This window comes from Martes martes (assembly GCF_963455335.1).
Source record: "Martes martes genome assembly, chromosome: 17".
Classification (NCBI taxonomy): Eukaryota; Metazoa; Chordata; class Mammalia; order Carnivora; family Mustelidae; genus Martes; species Martes martes.
The window spans coordinates 39,939,299-39,957,001 of NC_137905.1; the positions used below are offsets into that span (position 1 = coordinate 39,939,299).

At 45.4% G+C, this 17,703-nt stretch overlaps 1 protein-coding gene and 1 long non-coding RNA gene across 4 annotated transcripts in view; both read right to left on the reverse strand.

Moving 5' to 3' along the window:
• Positions 1-15,273, reverse strand: part of LOC308358579 — a 74,751-nt gene extending 59,478 nt beyond the window's left edge. For 2 of the 3 annotated variants that reach the window (XR_013968325.1, XR_013968326.1), the window contains exon 1: positions 12,945-15,273. This is a non-coding gene — a long non-coding RNA (uncharacterized lncRNA). The remainder of the gene's footprint in view (positions 1-12,944) is intronic. The other variant, XR_013968324.1, reaches the window with a different exon arrangement.
• Positions 15,274-15,525: 252 nt separating this feature from the next.
• LOC308357974 (uncharacterized protein) overlaps positions 15,526-17,703 on the reverse strand; it is a 72,859-nt gene continuing 70,681 nt past the window's right edge. The window contains exons 3-4 of the mRNA XM_080827908.1: positions 16,438-16,626; positions 15,526-16,249 (exon numbers count right to left, since the gene is read on the reverse strand). Of these exons, the coding sequence (XP_080684034.1) occupies positions 16,239-16,249; positions 16,438-16,626 (200 nt within the window). The 3' untranslated portion in view covers positions 15,526-16,238. The remainder of the gene's footprint in view (positions 16,250-16,437; positions 16,627-17,703) is intronic.

Below are 17,703 nucleotides of genomic sequence, written 5' to 3' on the forward strand. Positions count from 1 at the left end.
TTCATCATATTAACAGACTGAAAAGTAAAAATCACACTATGATATTAATTGATGCAGAAAGAGCATTTGACAAAATTCAACACACATTCATATTATAAAAAGAAGAAGAAACTCCCAGGAAACTGGGAATAGTGAGGAACTCCACAATTTGATAAAGTGCATCTATAAACAACTTACAGCTAACACTGCACCTAATGATGAAAGACTGAATGATTTTCCCTGGAGTTTAGGCAAGGTGGCACTCTCACCACATTTATTCAACATGTTGCTGCAAGTTTAAGCTGATGAAATAATTTTAAAAAGGAAATAAAAAGCACACTAATGAGAAGAGAAGAAATGAAACTGTTTACATTTGAAGGTGACATAATTATCTATGTAGAAATCTATTTTTAAAAAGCACCTAGAACTAAAATCAAATTCAGTAAGTTTTCAGGATACCAGCTAAACCTGCAAAAATCAATTGTATTTCAATTGTACTAGCAGTGAACACATCAACACCAAAGTTTAAAAAAGAGTACCTTTATAATTGTTCAGAAAAATGAAATACTAATGTGTAAATCTAACGAAATATGTGCAAGACATATACAACTACACATCCTAGTAAAAGAAATGAAAGATCTAAGCAAATAAGGAGACATACCATGTTCATAGATAAGAAGACTACGTGCTAATGATTACTTCTTCTGAAATTGATATACAGATTTAATGCAATATCAAAATTCCACAAATGAATATAACATGTATATATTATGCTGAGTGAAAAAAAAATCCCCAAAGTTATAATTCCATTTATGTAACATTTTTGAAATGACACAAGTATAGAAATAAGTATAGAAACAGATTAGTGTTTGGGAAGGAGAAGGAAATAAAACAATGACAACATAAGATGTTCTTATGGGAATGGAACTGCTTTGTATGTTGCCTACATCCATGTCAATATCCTAATTGTGAGAGTGCACTATAGTTTTACAGAATGCTATGATTAGGGTAACTCATTAAGAATTCATGGGATCTTTCTGTATGATTTCTTACAACTGCACATGAATTTACAATTATCTCAAAATAAAAAGTTTCATTTTTTTAATCCCTAAAAATCAAGATAACAAAACAGTTGATGATAGGTACTTCTCCTTATAAAAGTATTCCAACTAATGAATTAAGAAGATGTGGTAGAAATAGGACATAGCCATTTTGCAGCCTTAAAGTATTGGAAGATTTTACTTTTGGGGGCCACTGGCCCCTCTGGTCATCTGGGTGAAGTGTGCAACTCTTCTCAGAAGAATGATATTTAGTAAAATGTATAGGTTATAAACTATTGAAATATAGGTATCAAAATATTTTACAAAAAGCAAACGTGTGGCATAACAATATATATGAATCTTCATTTACTTATCAAATAAGGTCGACTAGCAGATTCAACCATTTCAAAGTGGAAATAAGCATCAGTTGTATTTTGAGACATGGATATCTGCAATAACTAGACAGAAGAACATGTTAAGTGACATGAAAACAGAGCAGTCAGCAAAATCAAGTTGCAGGGAAACAGTACAGCTCATCCAGTTCCTTCAGTAAATTCCAAAGGGAAGAGAGAGGGTGAAAAAAGATGAGGCATGTTAACCCATTGCAGTGGATGGACCTTATCTGACTGAAACAAAAAAACCTTTTCAAAGAAAAATTCAGGTTCTGAGACAAGCAGAGGAAACTAACCATCGACTGAATATTTGACAATATGGAGGAATGTGGGTAATTTTAAGCGAGATAAAGGTATTACACTTCTGTTTTTTGGAGAAGTCCTTATCTTTTAGAGATGCGTTCTGAGTTATTGCTGTGTGAAACAACATGGTATCTGGGATTTGCTTCAATAAACCAAGGGACAGGAAGGGGCCCGGGAGTTGCATCTGGGGAACTAGGGTTCTGTGTCTCTGGTCATGTTCCTTTTGTATATTTGTTACATTTTCTATAGTAAAAATTCAAAAATAAAGTTTCAATAAATGCCACCATACATGACTCTGTTTTCATCCAGGATTATTCTCTGAAGACAATTCCTCAAACTGGAATTCAGCACTTGAAGGATGTGCATACTGTAAGGTCTTTGAAATGTTTTGCTGGAGTGAAGTAGTGGGACAGGAGGCAGGGAGTCTGCTAGAGATTCTCTCTCTCTCTCTCTGCCCCTCCTCACTCTCTCTCCTCCCACTCTCAATAAATAAATCTTTTTTAAAAATGAAGAAAGAAGTGAGTGGTTTTCTTAATAAATAAATTCCTAAGACAACTAGATCAAATAATACTAAACTGTATATGGAAAGACAAAAGACCCCAAATAGCCAAAGCAGTGTTGAGAAAGAACAAAGCTGGAGATACCACAATCCCAAATTTCAAGATACACTACAAAGCTATAGTAATGAAAAGAGCATGGTAATGGCACAGAAACAGACACAGAGTTCAATGGAACAGGATAGAGAACCCAGAAAGGGACCCATGCTTTTATGGTCAATTAATCTACAACAAAGGAGGCATGACTATCCAATGGGGAAAGACAGTCTCTTCAACAAATGATGTTGGGAAAACTGCATAGCTACATATAGAAGAATGAAATTAAAGATGATGATTAAGAATGAAATTATAAACTGCATTAGAAAATACAGTTAGAAGAAATGAAACTTTCTTACACTATACACAAAAGTAAACTCAAAATAGACTAAAGACCTAAGTGTGAGACCTGAAACCATAAAAACACCTAGAAGAAAATATAGGCCATAATTTCTCTGACATGGGCCATAGAAATATTTTTCTAGGTTTATCTCCTCAGGCAAGGAAAACAAAAGCAAAATTAAACTATTGGGACTACATCAAAATAAAAAGCTTTTGCACAGTGAGGGAAACGATCAACAAAACAAAAAAGCAACCTACTGAATGGGAGAAGATATTTGCAAATGATATATCTGATAAGGGGATCAATATCCAAAATATGTAAAGAATTTACATGCAACTCAACACCAAAAAAAACCCCAAATAATCCCATTTAAAAATGGGCAGAGAACCTGAACAGATATTTCTCCAAAGAAGACATACAGATGGCCAGAAGACGTGTGAAAAGATGCTCAACATCACCAGCCATCAGGGAAATGCAAACCAAAACCACCGTAAGATATCTCCTTACACCTGTCAGAATAGCTAAAATCAAAAAGACAAGAAATAACAAGTGTTGGCAAGGATATGGAGAAAAAGGGTCCCTCGTGCACCACTGGTAGGAATGCAATTTGTGCAGCCACTCTGGAAAACAGTATGGCATCTCCTCAAAAATATTAAAAACAGAAATACCATAAGATCTAGTAATTCCACTACCGGGTATCTCTCCAAAGAAAATGAAAACAGTCATTTGAAAAGATTTATGCACCCCAGTGTTGATTTATTGTGTGTGTGTGTGTGTGTGTGTGTGTATACACAATGGAGTATTACTCAGCCATAAAAAAGAACATCTTGCCATATGCACCAACGTGAACAGACCTAGAGGGTATAATGCTAAGTGAAATAAGCCAGTCAGAGAAAGTCAAATACCATATGATTTCATTCACAGGTGGAGTTAAAGAAACAAACAAAAACCAGAGATCAAAAAAATCAGACTCTTAAATACAGAGAACAAACTGGTGGTTGCTGGGGGGAGTCTGGGGGGGATAAAATAGATACAGGGGATTAAGAGCACACTGACGGTGATCAGCATGGAGTCATCACTATACTATACACCTGCCACTAACGTAACACTGTTAACTACACTTCAATAAAAAACAAATTTAAAAAGCATAAAAATAGGTCAATATATACTGCCTGCTAAAAAATAAAAATAATTAATTAAACTTTAAAAAATTAAAAATAATAATAAAATAGGCCAACATATATGTGTCTAATAGAAGTAAGGGAATGTTCATCCCAAGCAGGGAGTCTGAGGACATGGCAGACACAGAAGCCTGCCCCTGCTGTCTGCCTCCTCCTCCTCCCCCCACGCAGACTGCAAAGCAGGCTTCTGGAGGAAGAGACAGATCCTGTGCTCAACTTCCCGCAGTCGGCCCCGATGCCAGCTGGTGCACCCCGGGGACCCCAGGAGCACCAAACAGCACCCACGATGTTTGCAGACCCAAAATAACAGAGGTTTATGTTCTCTACGCATTTTTCAAAGACTGTTTGTATGTGTCCTATACTACAAATCAAATAAGGTGGGGTGGGGCGGTGTTCTCAACACCTGAAATAAAATAATACAAACTGCCCAGTCAGCACTTGTGTTCTGAAGGAGAGGTGTTTATTTTCCAAGTTTCCTCAATGAACAGAAATCTGCATAGCTTAGGACCACAAAGCTCTTTTCTCCCTTCTTTCTCCCCTTGCCTCCTCCTTCTACCTTTTCCTGTTTGTCTTCCTAAGAAGGGTTAGGTCATGAGCAGCACTGGAGGAGAAGGCTGTTCACCCCACCTGCCCCCCAGCCACAACGCCCTTCACCCCCCCCCCACCTTCCCTACATCCCCAGGACCCGCCCATACAGTGTAGCCAATCCTTGCTGGGAGGTCAGAGGAACAAGCACCTGTCAGGGTCTCGGCACAGCTGCACAAGGACCAGGGTTTGGAGGTCTGTGCAGTCCAGTTTATAAGCTATGCTCTAACCCTGTCCTCAGCCTCAGCCCCACGGGCAACTGGGGTGGAACAAGACCCCAGACTCAGGAGTCAGCATCCAGCTGCTGGAGAGATCCCATGTCCACAAGCTGAGTATAAGCCACTGGCCACAGGCAGGCAGGGGACACACGGCACTCAGGAGTGGTGCTCCCTCTTCCCAGCAGCCCCTGGCTACAGAAACTTCTCTCCATAGGAAACCCAGAAATTGCTCATTAGTTTAACTCATTCCTAAAAAACGTTCATGAGAATTAGAGACCTAAAACTTGTGCCAGTTTTCTCAATAGGTTTCTTTAGCTCCTCTGCTCTGACTGCCATCTAGAATTTCCCTCTTACCCTACCAAAGCATCTGGGGCCCCTGAACCCTGGCAAAGCAAGAAATGTTTGGTCAGTGCCTCGTTTCTATTTTACGTCTCAACACCTTTGGGGTGCATCATTTTCTAATTCTGGAGCAAAGAGATGGCTCTGGCTACACCCGCACCACCCCTCTGCCCTGTCTCCCCCCGGGGGAGGGAAGCTGTGGTGGCAAAGCCCAGGACCTCCCCCTCTGCCCCCAGGCTGCTCAGTGCCAGCCAGGTGAGTTCCACCTGTGCCAGCAACTGCCTTTCCGGCCGGCGGGTCCTGCTCCCTCACCTGCAGGGGACCCGTCCAGGCCCGCTGCTCTTCACCAATGTGACTTCAACTTCTCGTCATAAAATGAAATGATTCTGCTGTTTACGCTGTTAGCTACATTTATCTTTAAGAGCAAGATGTTGAGTTTAGTTTTAATGATGAAAAAAGCCTTTCAAAGGATAACTCATTGGAACTCATTATGTACTATAAAGGCCACTATTTAAAGATTCAGTAATTCCAGTGATGATCTTTTTAAAGCAGATTTATAGCAGAAAATAGTTAGATTCTTTGACTTCGGTTATAATTTTCCATTTTGTAATTTAATACTCCTTTAGTTTATATTTGCACATTAAAAATAAAGCATCTAAAAGTCCATCATTAAATACTTTTAATAAGTGCAATAAATAAGTTTTACAGTGTGCATAAATCTAAAAACAAAACCCAACATAAATTGTTAATCTTACACTTTTTCTCATTAATTGCAATACATAAACATATGTTTTATACAAAGATATTTGCTACAAAATAAGTATAATAAATACAGTTTACCACATGTATTAATCTTAATAGTTACAAGCTGTTAATCTTATATATTAGGTAATAATTTGCAATAAATAATTGTTTATTATCTTGATGTTTGCTTGTCTTGGGTTTTAGCAATATGCAATAAAGAAATGCAATTTTGAATAATTTGATTGTAAGACTGCTGGGGAAATACTGTATGTTATAATTAGCAGAGAGAGGTTTCTGTTCACAAGAAGAACCATGGAGATGGGAAGAAATCACCAAACCGTACGTTAGTGAGTCCATAAATAATTTTTAAAAGTTCAGTTTCCAATAACACAAATTTTTAAAACTTACTTACAAAAGCAATTAGTGCAACCTGTCCCGTTCTTGAGTGCTTTTGTCATTACATAGTCAAAGGGGACAAAGGGAGCGGGAAGCCCCACGGAAGCTGCCCGGGTCTCGAGGTGGGAAGATGGCCGCCCTGCGCGGGAAGAGTGGACCCCGCCGGCCCGTGAGCGCACCCCGGGGAACAGCCAGCAGGAGCGCGCGCACGCGCCCACCCCTGACCTTCAGCAGGCCCTCGTTCCATTCCACGGGAAAACCTCCCGCTATTTTTCAGGGACGGGTTGTCACTTTGACTGAACTTAATAAAAACTGTTAATCTTAGATGTAAAGGTAATAATTTGTCATAAATAATTGTTCATTATCTGGGTATTTGCTTGTCTTGGAGTTCAGCAATATGCAATAAAGCAGTGCAATTTTGAGTAATTTGATTGTAAGACTGCTGGGGAAATGCAGTGGATTGTAATGAGCGGAGGGAGGGTCCTGTGGGCAAGAGACGCTGAGACAGAAACAGACCACCATCTACCAGCGCCTGTCCTCGCCCCTCGCCACTGAGAACTCGGGGTCTTTAAATATTCACTCCAAGCCAGAGAGCCAACCAGCTCCCTCTCTTCTGTTCCTGACAAGGAAAACCTCACTGGGAGGAAACAGCTTTGGCTGAATTAGGACTGGATCCGTCAGTGATGCTGAGGTCGTGCCCAGGGAAGCTCAGGTTCCACGGGTGGGCGCTGGAAATGCAGCTGCAGGGGAGGGTCCCGGCCGGGACAACACGAGGCCCTTGTGCTATCCACTCTGTGTCAAAGGCTCACCTGGGCGCCTGACACTCTCCCTGCAGCAGCCACGCCACACCCTGTCCCATCCTTCCCGGCACAGAGCTGGAGCAGTCCCAGCCAACCGGAGACCGTGTTGTCAGGGAGTGAGCAACCTGCGCACTCTGTCACAGTAACTCTAGGAAAACCTCCCCCAGCTAAGAAAAGAAAGGAGGCAGCGAGAGGGAAAGAAAGAAGGGAGGGTGACAGGAGGAAGAGAGGATGGGAGAAAGAAGGGGGGGGAGCAGGGAGGGAGGGAGGGAGAGAGAAAGGGAGGAAGGGAGGGAGAGAGAAAGGGAGGAAGGGAGGGAAGAAGGAAAGGAGAAGGAAAGGAAAGGGGAGGGGAAGGGAAGGGAGAAGGAAGGAAGGAGAAAAAGGGAGGAAGCTAAGAAGGAAGTCAGGGAGGGAGGGAGAAGAGAGAGAGAAAAGGGGAGAAAGAAAGAAGGAGGGAGGGAAGGAGGAAGGGAGGAAGTACAAGGGAGGGGGAGAGAGAGAAAGAAAGGGAGAAAAGAAAGGAAGGGAAAAGGAAAGAAAGAAAGAAAAAGAAGGAGGGAGGAAGGAAGAAAGGGAGAAAGAGAAAGGGAGGAAGCTGGGAAGGAAGGAAAGAAGGGAGGGAGGGAGGGAAGGAGGGAGGGAACAAGGAACCAGACAGAATCTCAAACCGATTATAACCCCAAACAACTTTTTCTACTGTAGACAATATTAGCACCCCCATAAAAATACACACACCCTGACATACATCAAGTGAGAGAAAAGTCTCCACATCAAAGCACACCAGCAAAGTGTTCCCGTGGTTTTAACATCTGTGCTTCTAGCACCACAAGTCCCTGGTACCTCCAGCAGGGCTTCCCCCTTTTACACACAGCCCTCCAGCCTCACCTGAAGTGTAAGCCCCTGGCACCTCTCTGCCCAGACTGAGTGTGCCCCAGTGCACAAGCTGGGACTGTCCATGAGGGCAACAGGTCAGTGCATGGGTGCTCCCGCCAAGAGCTGGCTTCAGGTAGAGCTGGTTCCAGGACCCCATGAGCCAGCTCCACAAGCCCAAGGTCCAAAAGGTCTAAAGACAACAAGGGTCCACTGATTTGTCCTTTCCTCAGTGAGCAGCTCCCCTCCCATCACCCTGTCCTCTGCCAGGCTGACAGAGCCAGGATGGTCAGGGATGGAAGCCATCACACACACACACACACACACACACACACACACCGGCATGCATCTCCAACAAAGCCCTCAGCTCTCAGGTGTCCCTCTTCCCAGGCTCACCACGCCCCCAATCCTGGATACCAGACAATAGGACAACTGCTCTCAGGGTGCTGCTAGACCCCCGGGAGAAGGGACCTGCCCACAACCTCTCCCTTCATGCCCCCCACCGCAAAATCCGGGGATGAAGAGGCCTCCTGAAGTTCATAAGGGGTCAGCCAAGCCCTGCCCCAGCTCATTAAGAGGAAGAAATTTTAGGATATCGCAGGATAGTCGGAAAACCCAGGCTAACCCGGACTCCTGATGGAGGGCCCAGCCTGAAATGGGGACCACTCTCATGTGAGAGCCCCAAAGGGGGGGTCCGCGTGCTCTTCTCAAGCTCAAGGGGAAGGGAAAGATGGCCGGGAAAGTCTGCTGTTCAGAGGCAACTGCCGCAGAAAGCCAGGAATGACGAACACTCCAGAGCCACTTGGGCAGATGGAAACGCGCCTTCCCCCTCGCCCGAAGATGCAAAAAGCAATCCGAGTCCCTGGGCGGCGTGGGGCAACTGCGGAAATCTCGCAGCCAGATGAAGCTCATAAATTTCCCCTATGAACAATTGTTTTCATTTCCCTCCCATGCCACTAGATATTATAAGTGGAAAGCAAAACACAAGTAAATATGTTCATTCCACTCTTGTGATCAGTGATAAACGAGAGACTGCGGAGGCTGACAAAGGTCAGCGGGCCGCGTGCGGCGGGTCTGCGAGCGGACACTGCCACCCTCCGGCCGTGCGCGGGACTGCACCGGCCGGCACCGCCCGACTCGCCTGCAGGCCGGGGCCGCAAGCGCGCACAGGGCGCCGTCTCACGTTCCAGTTCCAGGCAAGTTCCCTTCGCTCCACCCGGGACATCAATACATACAAACCACAGAAAGGTGAGAAACCCCAGAAAACCTCCAGTTAAAAATAACCACCATTCATTACCCCTCTCACGAATATAACCCCTCTCATTTATGTCTTAGCACATATTTCTGGTCTTACCCTATGAGCTTTCTATGATGCGTGCAGAAGCTACGCATACAAAATATAAAAGGGTTCACGCAATGTCCAATCATGATTTTCCATGTAACATTAAGGCTAAAGTAATCTCCACAAATATCTTTTTAAGGGCTGCATAATATTTCAGCTTGTGACTGTATCAAGAGTTATTTATCCATCCCCCAATCACTGTTTGTTGAAAGCGCTTCTAATGTTTGAATTGTTCCCCATAATGTACCTAAAATCTTCATGCATGAACTTTTGTTCACATTGTTTAGATCATCAGAGGTGGAATTACTAAGAAGGTAAACATTTTTAAGGCTTTTAATGACACTGCTGTTTTCTAAATGCGTAATGCCTATATGCAGAATATTACAAGAAATGACGGGTGAACATCAAACTGTACTCAAACGAGTAATAAAAGCACTTGCTTTTTTTTGCAGGAAGTCTTGGTACGGTCTTCCCCCATCTTATCTTTCAACCAAATGCAAATCCAAAAAAACTCCTACAAAGTTTTCTTGATATTTTGTCACACTGATTTCAAATTTCACTGAAAGTATAAAGAAGCAAAAAATAGCCAAGAAATATTGTCATAAAAAAGGAAAAGAGAGAGAGAAGCAGGGTTTGCTCAACCAGATCTTAAAATACGTTGCAGAAAGCAACAATAATTAAAACAGTGGAGCAGGGGAGCCTGGGTGGCTCAGTGGGTTAAAGTCTCTGCCTTGGACTCAGGTCATGATCCCAGGTCCTGGGATCAAGCCCGCATCGGGCTCTCTGCTCAGCAGGGAGCCTGCTTCCCGCGCCCCCCCCCCCCCGCCTGCCTCTCTGCCTACTTGTGATCTGTCAAATAAATAAATAAAATCTTTTTTAAAAATTAGAAAAAATAAAATAAAATAAAACAGTGGAGCACAGGAGCACCTGAGTGGCTCAGTTGGGTAAGCACGCAACTCTTGATCTCAGCTCAGCTTTTGATTTCAAGGGTGGTGAGTTTGAGCCCTGTGTTGGGCTCCACACAGAGTGGAGCCTACATTTAAAAAAAAAAAAAAAAGTGAAGCACAAAGTAAAGTGCAGAAAGACCCACATATGCATACATTTGTATTTTTAACACAAAGGCATTTCATACCAATGAGGAAAGGACAACTAATTCATAATAAGTACAATCTGCCACTCATCCAGAAAATAAAATTAGTACATTGCTTGATACCACATATTAAAGCAAATCTTACAGTAATCAAAGATTTGAAATTTTAAGTGAAACAAAAAAGTATACCATCTATATAAATTATGATGGGGGAGCTTTTTCTAAATCCAATTCCAAGTTCAGGAACTAGATAGCTAAATTTGAATTGCACAAATTTAAAATGTCCACTTGTGAAAAATGCAGTTTTTCAGTTGAAAGGTAAACCAAAATCAGGGGAAAAGATTTAATACATATAGCAGAAGGTTAATTCCCCTAATGTATAAAGCTTTCTTAGAAACAAATAACAAAGAAATATTTTAACAAGAAAAATTATATTGAGGACATGAATAGCAACTCATGAAGGAATAAATACAAATGACAAATAAGCATATAAAAGATGCTCAACCTTATTAGTCATCAAAGACATGCAAATTTAAGCAAAAATGAGATCACTGGGGCTCCTGTATTGGTAAAGGTAGAAACAATGATATAGAACGTTGTCAAGGGCAAAGAAATGAACCCTTTCGACACCACTGGTTGATAGGATAAGTTGGGTAATGTTTATGAAGGGTAATTTGGTAATTTATCAAAATGCACGACCCAAAAACTCTACTTTCAAAGGAATCACTCATGGATGTGTATAAAGATTTAGTTCAAGCTCCTCATCGCTTTTGGGAAACAAATCATATGTCCAACAACACAAAAGTAAACATACATGTACATAGATATGCATGTATATATATATAAATTCTCCATACAAAAGAGTCCTCAAGAGCAATGTTCTAGAATTGTACTTATTAACCTTTAAAGATTTATCATAATATACTGTTAAGTAATAAGAGGCAAGTTATAAACAATGTAACTGTGCATCCTGCATGCATAGAAAAAACTGAGGGTACACCTCCAAATAATAATAGTGTGTGAGGTTGTAAGTAATTTTTAATATTTTTTCTGATTGGTATTTTCTAACATTCCACATTTAATGATTTCTTATCAATTGTTAATGAGAAAAATCATTTTTAGTGGTTTCCTAGAAATGCACTGATTTACACTCCCGTCGGCGGTGCATTTAGGTGTTTGCTCATATATTCATGGAATATGCTCAGATGCATACTCAGACTAAAGGTACATTCTAGAAGCTGAGCCACAGGCATAAACCCTAATGGAGCTGCAGGTTGGAGAGATGGAGAACAAAGCAAGAGAGCAGAGCTGGGATGATCTGCCCAGCCCTGCCCTGTGGCTGAACCTACTGAGGGAGCAGGGTGAGGGAGGGAGCTGAGAGGGAGAGCTGGGGAGGGGAGCTACCCCTGGGACAGGCTCCGGGAGGGCCGCTTTGAGGAGGTGAGCAAAGAGGAGAAACCCGAGCAGGGTGAGGAGCAGGTCACCGCACATCTGGGCAAGCATTTCCGACAGAGGCAGCAGCAGCTGGAAGGCCAGAGTGTGTGGGAGGGTGAACAGCAAGAAGGCAAGAAAAACAGCAAAAGCAAGATGGCAGAAGGTGGGGTCTGGCACACCGAGGGAGGGCATGAGTAGCAGCATCCTGGAGAACCTTTTGGGCCATAGTAGGAAGTTTGGGTTTTCTCCTGGGTGTAATTGCAATGGGACCAGTGGAGGATTTTGTGCAGAAGGGAAGGACGGGATCCAATTTCATTCCCCCAGACACCGCGACTCTGAGTTGCGTCATGAGGCCACTGCAGATGCTGGGCCTGAGGTGGAGCGCCCTCACTCATGCCAGGCTGGCAGCACCGGCCCCCACATTTTCCAATTTCATAAGCAACCATGAGTGCATCGGGGGGTGGAATCTCATATTTCTTCTCAGGGCCCCTGGTCAACAAGGATGCTTAGACAGTTCATCTCTCAGTAGATCTGGACATTTCTGAAAAAGGAGAACCAGGCCAAGAGGGATGACTGAAGATACGTCATCCCCCATCCCTCCCCAGGCCAGAAATCATCCTACAAATTGGCCTTGGTTCCAACCAAAATGTTGACCAGTTAGTGGCTAAACAGAGAAAGGAAATCATCTCCTCTTACTTTGTGTCCAGCCTAGAACTCACACTTTCCCCAAAATATGAATCAGAAGTTTTCCTGCATCCAGTGCCCCATGTGATAAAGGAGCAATATGTGGGATCTCACACCTTTTTTCAGGGTTAGGAGATCACTAATGGATTTCTGTGACTTACTTCCTCCTGCATTCCAATGTGAGACCACTATATTTACATGGAAGGGGGGAGTCTATGTTTTCCCTACGAAATCTTTTAAAAATCATTACCACCACTTGTATGATAAAAAATTAATCAAAATTTGTTTTTAAAATTATTCTTCTAAATTGAGGGGCCTGTTCCAGAGGTCATCTGGTATTCCCCAATTACGGGAGGTCTCTGCCTCTCCTGGTACAAAGTCCCATTTCTCTGGGTACTGCTGCCCCAGTCCGCGTTACCTTGCTTGAGAAAGCTGTTCTTTTGTACCCAGAAAGCCCCCTTGGGGTGAGGGGAGGAGAGGGGAACTGGGAGCTGGGCCCTGGGGACAGTGTGAGGTTAGTCCTGTGCCTTCCTAAGGGTCAGACACTAGGGTCCATCCCCTCTAAGCAAATAGATCAGAGATGAATTTGTGATTTCCATCATCCTCACCCAAAGCCAGAGCTGGCAGGGAAGACCATGTTGTTGGGATGGAAGAGAGGGAGGTCCTTCTGGGGGAGACAGCTCAGGAGTTCAGTCAGTGTCCAAAGGCCCAGGGACAACCTGGTTTAGTAGCTGTGAAGGCACCAGAGAGGACATACCAGGGTGATTAGAGGTGCTAGGATTCCCAGCCACCCGAAAATCCATCTGTCCCAAGTTAAGAGACGTGATAAGAAAAGGGCATCCCCAAAAGAGCCCTCAGGGTGCAGTGCCACCAGAAAAGACAACCCAGGATCCATGGTGATTGGCATGGAAGGATCTAGGAAGTGAAATCCAAAGCTGACCGTGGACATCTGACCGGCCCGGGCCCCCAGGATCTCACGAAAGCCACAGCCCAGCCCGAGACATCACCACACGGAGGCAGCCCGGGCACACAGCCCGAAGGCCTTCCTTCCCTTTCCACCCTGACTGCCTCCACCAAGGGCAGCGGGAGCACGCCCGGGGTGGTCTGCGGGCACGCGCCTCTGGGAGCCCCTGAACTCTAGACGCGGACGCCATGGCTCTGTCCTGGTGCTCCGAACGACGCCCGTCACGTGGCAGACACTTACCAGTGTTCGCTCCACATAGAAAGCACAGAGGACAGTGGAAGGGATGGTAGACACACTCCGGTGGCTTGTTTCTCGACCCGTTTCGTATCCAAACGCCGCACGGCACTTCCGGGCAGAGCTCAGGGGCCGGAATCCATTGCTTACCAGCATGGCCGCCTCCGCCGGGCAGAAGGCCACGCCCACGGCCGGGGAGGGGGCGGGGCGTGTATCTTCAGAACCAATCACCTTCCCAAAGACCCGAGCTGTCCACGTGCTGCTGAGTTAGGACACGCCCTTCTGACGCAGAGCCACCCTCGGATACCCGCCACAGAGCCAAGGCCAGGAGGCAGGAAGTTGACCACCACGACCCACTTGGCTGCAGGGAAACTTGGACGAAGCTGGGTCTCTGTCCGTCCACCTGTGAGCTGGTGGCTTGTCCCTGGATTCTAATGCCATAATGAGCACAGGAGCGCCTCACTAGCCAGGCGGCTAAAGGCATCACCGTGCAATGTTTAAGAGAAGCCGTGTTTGCTACCGGCCGGAGCAGGGAGGGACTGGGGGAGGGGGTGGAAAGCTGTGAATATGCCTATCAGCATCACACCTGAGGCCTGAACTTTAGCCCTGGGCTTCCTGCCCCTCCCTGTGGGGGACCAGAACTGGCTGCTGGATGAGTCCCTGCTGAGTGCAGAGCCAAGGAGCAGCTGTGGACCTTCAGCAATGCACCATCCCCCGGGCGGAAGGGAGGGGAGGGCTCGTGGTTGCAGGCAGGGAAAGGCAGCCCTAAATTTCAGTGTCTGTGCTCCAAGCGACTTCCCGTTCTCCAGGGGACACCTCCTCTCCTATCTCAAAAATGGTTAAGGGATGTGAGGTGAGATAAATTAGGAAATAGATAAGCACATTTAATAAACATTTTTTTAAATCCCAACATTAGATTCCTAAACAGATCCTCAGCCAGGCTCCCTCCACGAGATTAGTGTGGAACCTACTAGAAACAAAAGGATCAGTTGCGTTGACCCTGCTCTTTTGCCACCAAGCCATATGCTCTGGGAACAGCTTCTGTCTCACTGTTTCCATGACTAGGAAAGGGGCCCCAAGCTGGAAAGGGAAGGATGAGACCCTGCACCAATACCAAACCCATCCTAGGCAGAACTCTGGGAATTTGGGGCTACCTCCTGCACCCACTGATATGTTCGGGGGCTGACCCATCCCCTTCGATGACCTTCATCACCCTCAGGCTCACCAAAGACATACAATATATTTTAACTCAGCATGCTCTCACTCGAGCTGCTCCACTAAGGGACCCAAGGACAAAACTGCCCAGCTGGAGATGGGCAAAGGTGTCCTGAGGGCCTGTCCCACACCTGCCATACTTAGGCCTGAGGAGATCACCACAAAAGGCAACGAAGCCGTTCCAGCCCAGGGAGCGCACAGAGAGTGTGGAGAGAGGAGACCCAAGCTACAGGGGTATCCCCGAGGAGGTGGCAATGTGGACTGCCCTGGGCCACATGGCCCTAATGAGCCTAGCCTAGCAGGACTGATGGCAGAGATCCATACAGGCTGGGCAGGCAAGGGCACATCCTGGAAGGAGTAGGCCGTAAACTTCCGGCCTCTGGAAACCAGGCCAGGACAAGGGACAGGGGCAGCAGGCCGCAGACAAAAGTGACAGGGCATCCTGCTGGGGGGGTGGAGGGGGTCATTAGATCTTAAAGACTGGGAGTTCCCCCTGCCCCCATCCCACACAGCTCCTGCCTCACATTGAACACACCAAGCCCTCTTCCTCATCTACAACTGAGTGTGTGCGGTCTCTTCTCTCTGGAATTTTATCCCTGACTACCTGCTACTTACACACTTGGTAGCAGATCACCACCCCCTCCCCTTCCTCAGGCATGTTTTCCAGCACCACCCCTGACCCCAGACCTGACCTAGTCTCTGACCCACAGCAACAGGGACTGTGAGACACTCACCTCAAACTTTAAGGAGGCACCAAAAAACTCAACAATCAAGGTAAGTGCAACATTTTCAAAAATCGCAATTGACGTGAAAAAAAATTGATATGAGCAAAAATCTCAAAATTCTCAGTAGAAACAGGGTCTGAGCTGGTACAGCACGAGCCCGCGTCAGCTGCCAAACCCCCACCTCTTCACACCGTCATGGCACTGAGCCCTGTGTCCTCGCGGGGACATTCCATACTCGCTGGAGTGATGGCTGGATTCGTCTCTGTGCCCACAAAGGCAAAAGCAGCGTGCTTCACCAGCCCTCGCACACCTGGCCTCGGCGAAGGGGTGCCCAGGAACCCCAGAATGAGCACCACCGGTGGGACAAAGCCCCCAAAGCTGTGCTGTGAGCTGTTCCTTTCTGCTCCAAGGGCATGACAGCCTCCAGGCTCCACCTCCACCCAGGGCCCCCCACCCCCACCCTCTGCAGCCCTTTGCTGTCATTTGCAGGATAATATCTGACCAGATAGATGAAGTGAAGCCTCAGGAGAACAATCAGGCACTTCCAGAGAAAATGTGTGACCGATGTCCTGTGGGTCCTGAGACTTCTCTCCACCTTTCCAGAGGTCCACCGCCTAACGGCCGTGGAAGGACACTGTGTCCGGCCGCTCCAGGCACCTGGACACCTGGGCTCGTGCTGCTGGGGAGCCAGGTGGGATCCATTCCAAGGCCGTCACTCTGCCCACTTCTGCACGGAGAACGTTTCTATTTTGACGAAGTGTCGTCTAAGGCTGGCCTGGAATCACAGTGTATAGGTTTGCCTGAAACATGCTGAAATTCAGACAACTGCTAAATAAAAATTCCCAAATAACCATGCTCTATTTTTTGCATTTTTACAAGTTCTTTGAAAGGGAAAAGGGCGGGGAGGGGGGGTGGAGTAGGGGGCTGGAGATTAAGAAATGCAGAGTTTTTCCGTGTTCTTACCTGATGTCTTACCAGTTGCAAGAGACATAGGAAGCTGGGGACGGCGTGAGCAATGGGTTACCCACGCAGCGCTGGGCAGCCCTCGAGGGCCACGGTCACGCCTCCGTCCACTGACACCGCTGCTCTGCGGGTGGCTGTTGTACGCACCTGCCTTTGCCTCTGGTCTGGAGAAGTGCTGTGCTTTTCTTCCTGGGAGGATGGAAAAGGGGAGAAGTATCCCAATTTTCACCACGCACACCCCTGGCTCCTGGAAGGATGCCCAGCTAGAGAGGTGCCCAAGCGCGGCCCCTGATGCTGGCAGCCCAGCCCTGCTGGCTTCTAGGGACCCAGGCCAAGCCGGAAACTAGCAGGTTCATTATTGAGGGGAGGGGATGGACGCAGATGGGGGAAGCAACACGCTGTTGTGATTCTTTGTTAAAGACTCACAAGCCCTGCCAAAGGGTCAGTCTCCCTTTCAGAAAGGACATTAGGTGCCATTTTCCTCCTAGAAGCCCCATAAATCCCCACGTCTCCTCAATATACAATTCAAAAAAGGCCTCAAAATTGCCATCGCTGTCATGCTAAGCATTGGAAAGTTCTGCTTGACCTTTTATTAACATTTTTCTAAACCAATATGTTTTTTTTTTTGCTACAAGCACCCTGAGGAATTATGAAAAATACTTTTTTCTGTAGTTTATCCCATATGCACTTAATAGGCTCACAAATATAATACCATTATAAAAAAGAAAAACTGCCAACTCTGCTAAAAAAATTGTCATAACACTAAATTATTATATAAATATAAAAGGAGTGTGTCTGTAAAATATTCACTCAATGAACATCCCAAGGTGATGGTTTTGCTATGTTGTTTTTATTCCTGAGAGATCCATAATGCATTTGGATATGCCACATGTCACCACATGAATCAGGCTCTTAATGCATGTGCTTTTTAGAAGCAGGGATGTCTTCCCAATAGAATGCGCTATAAAAAAATGTCGAGATCTGGCTGCTTTGTCTGATAGGCATAATTTAATGTCTTGCTTATAATACTGCATCTTAAGGAAAAATACACACTGTCCTATGTAGTTATTTACAATATATTGCTAAGTCTATGCAAATATGTTTCCCCGAGCCTGGGATTATATAACAAAGGTCAACAATGTTTGAAATATTTTGAAGCATATTCCCAATATGCTTAGTGTATGGTGCTAATGTCCAATATATGCACATATATCTTAATATATTTCCAGATATTTCTGTGCATTGTTCTCTCCATAGCTTCCCACA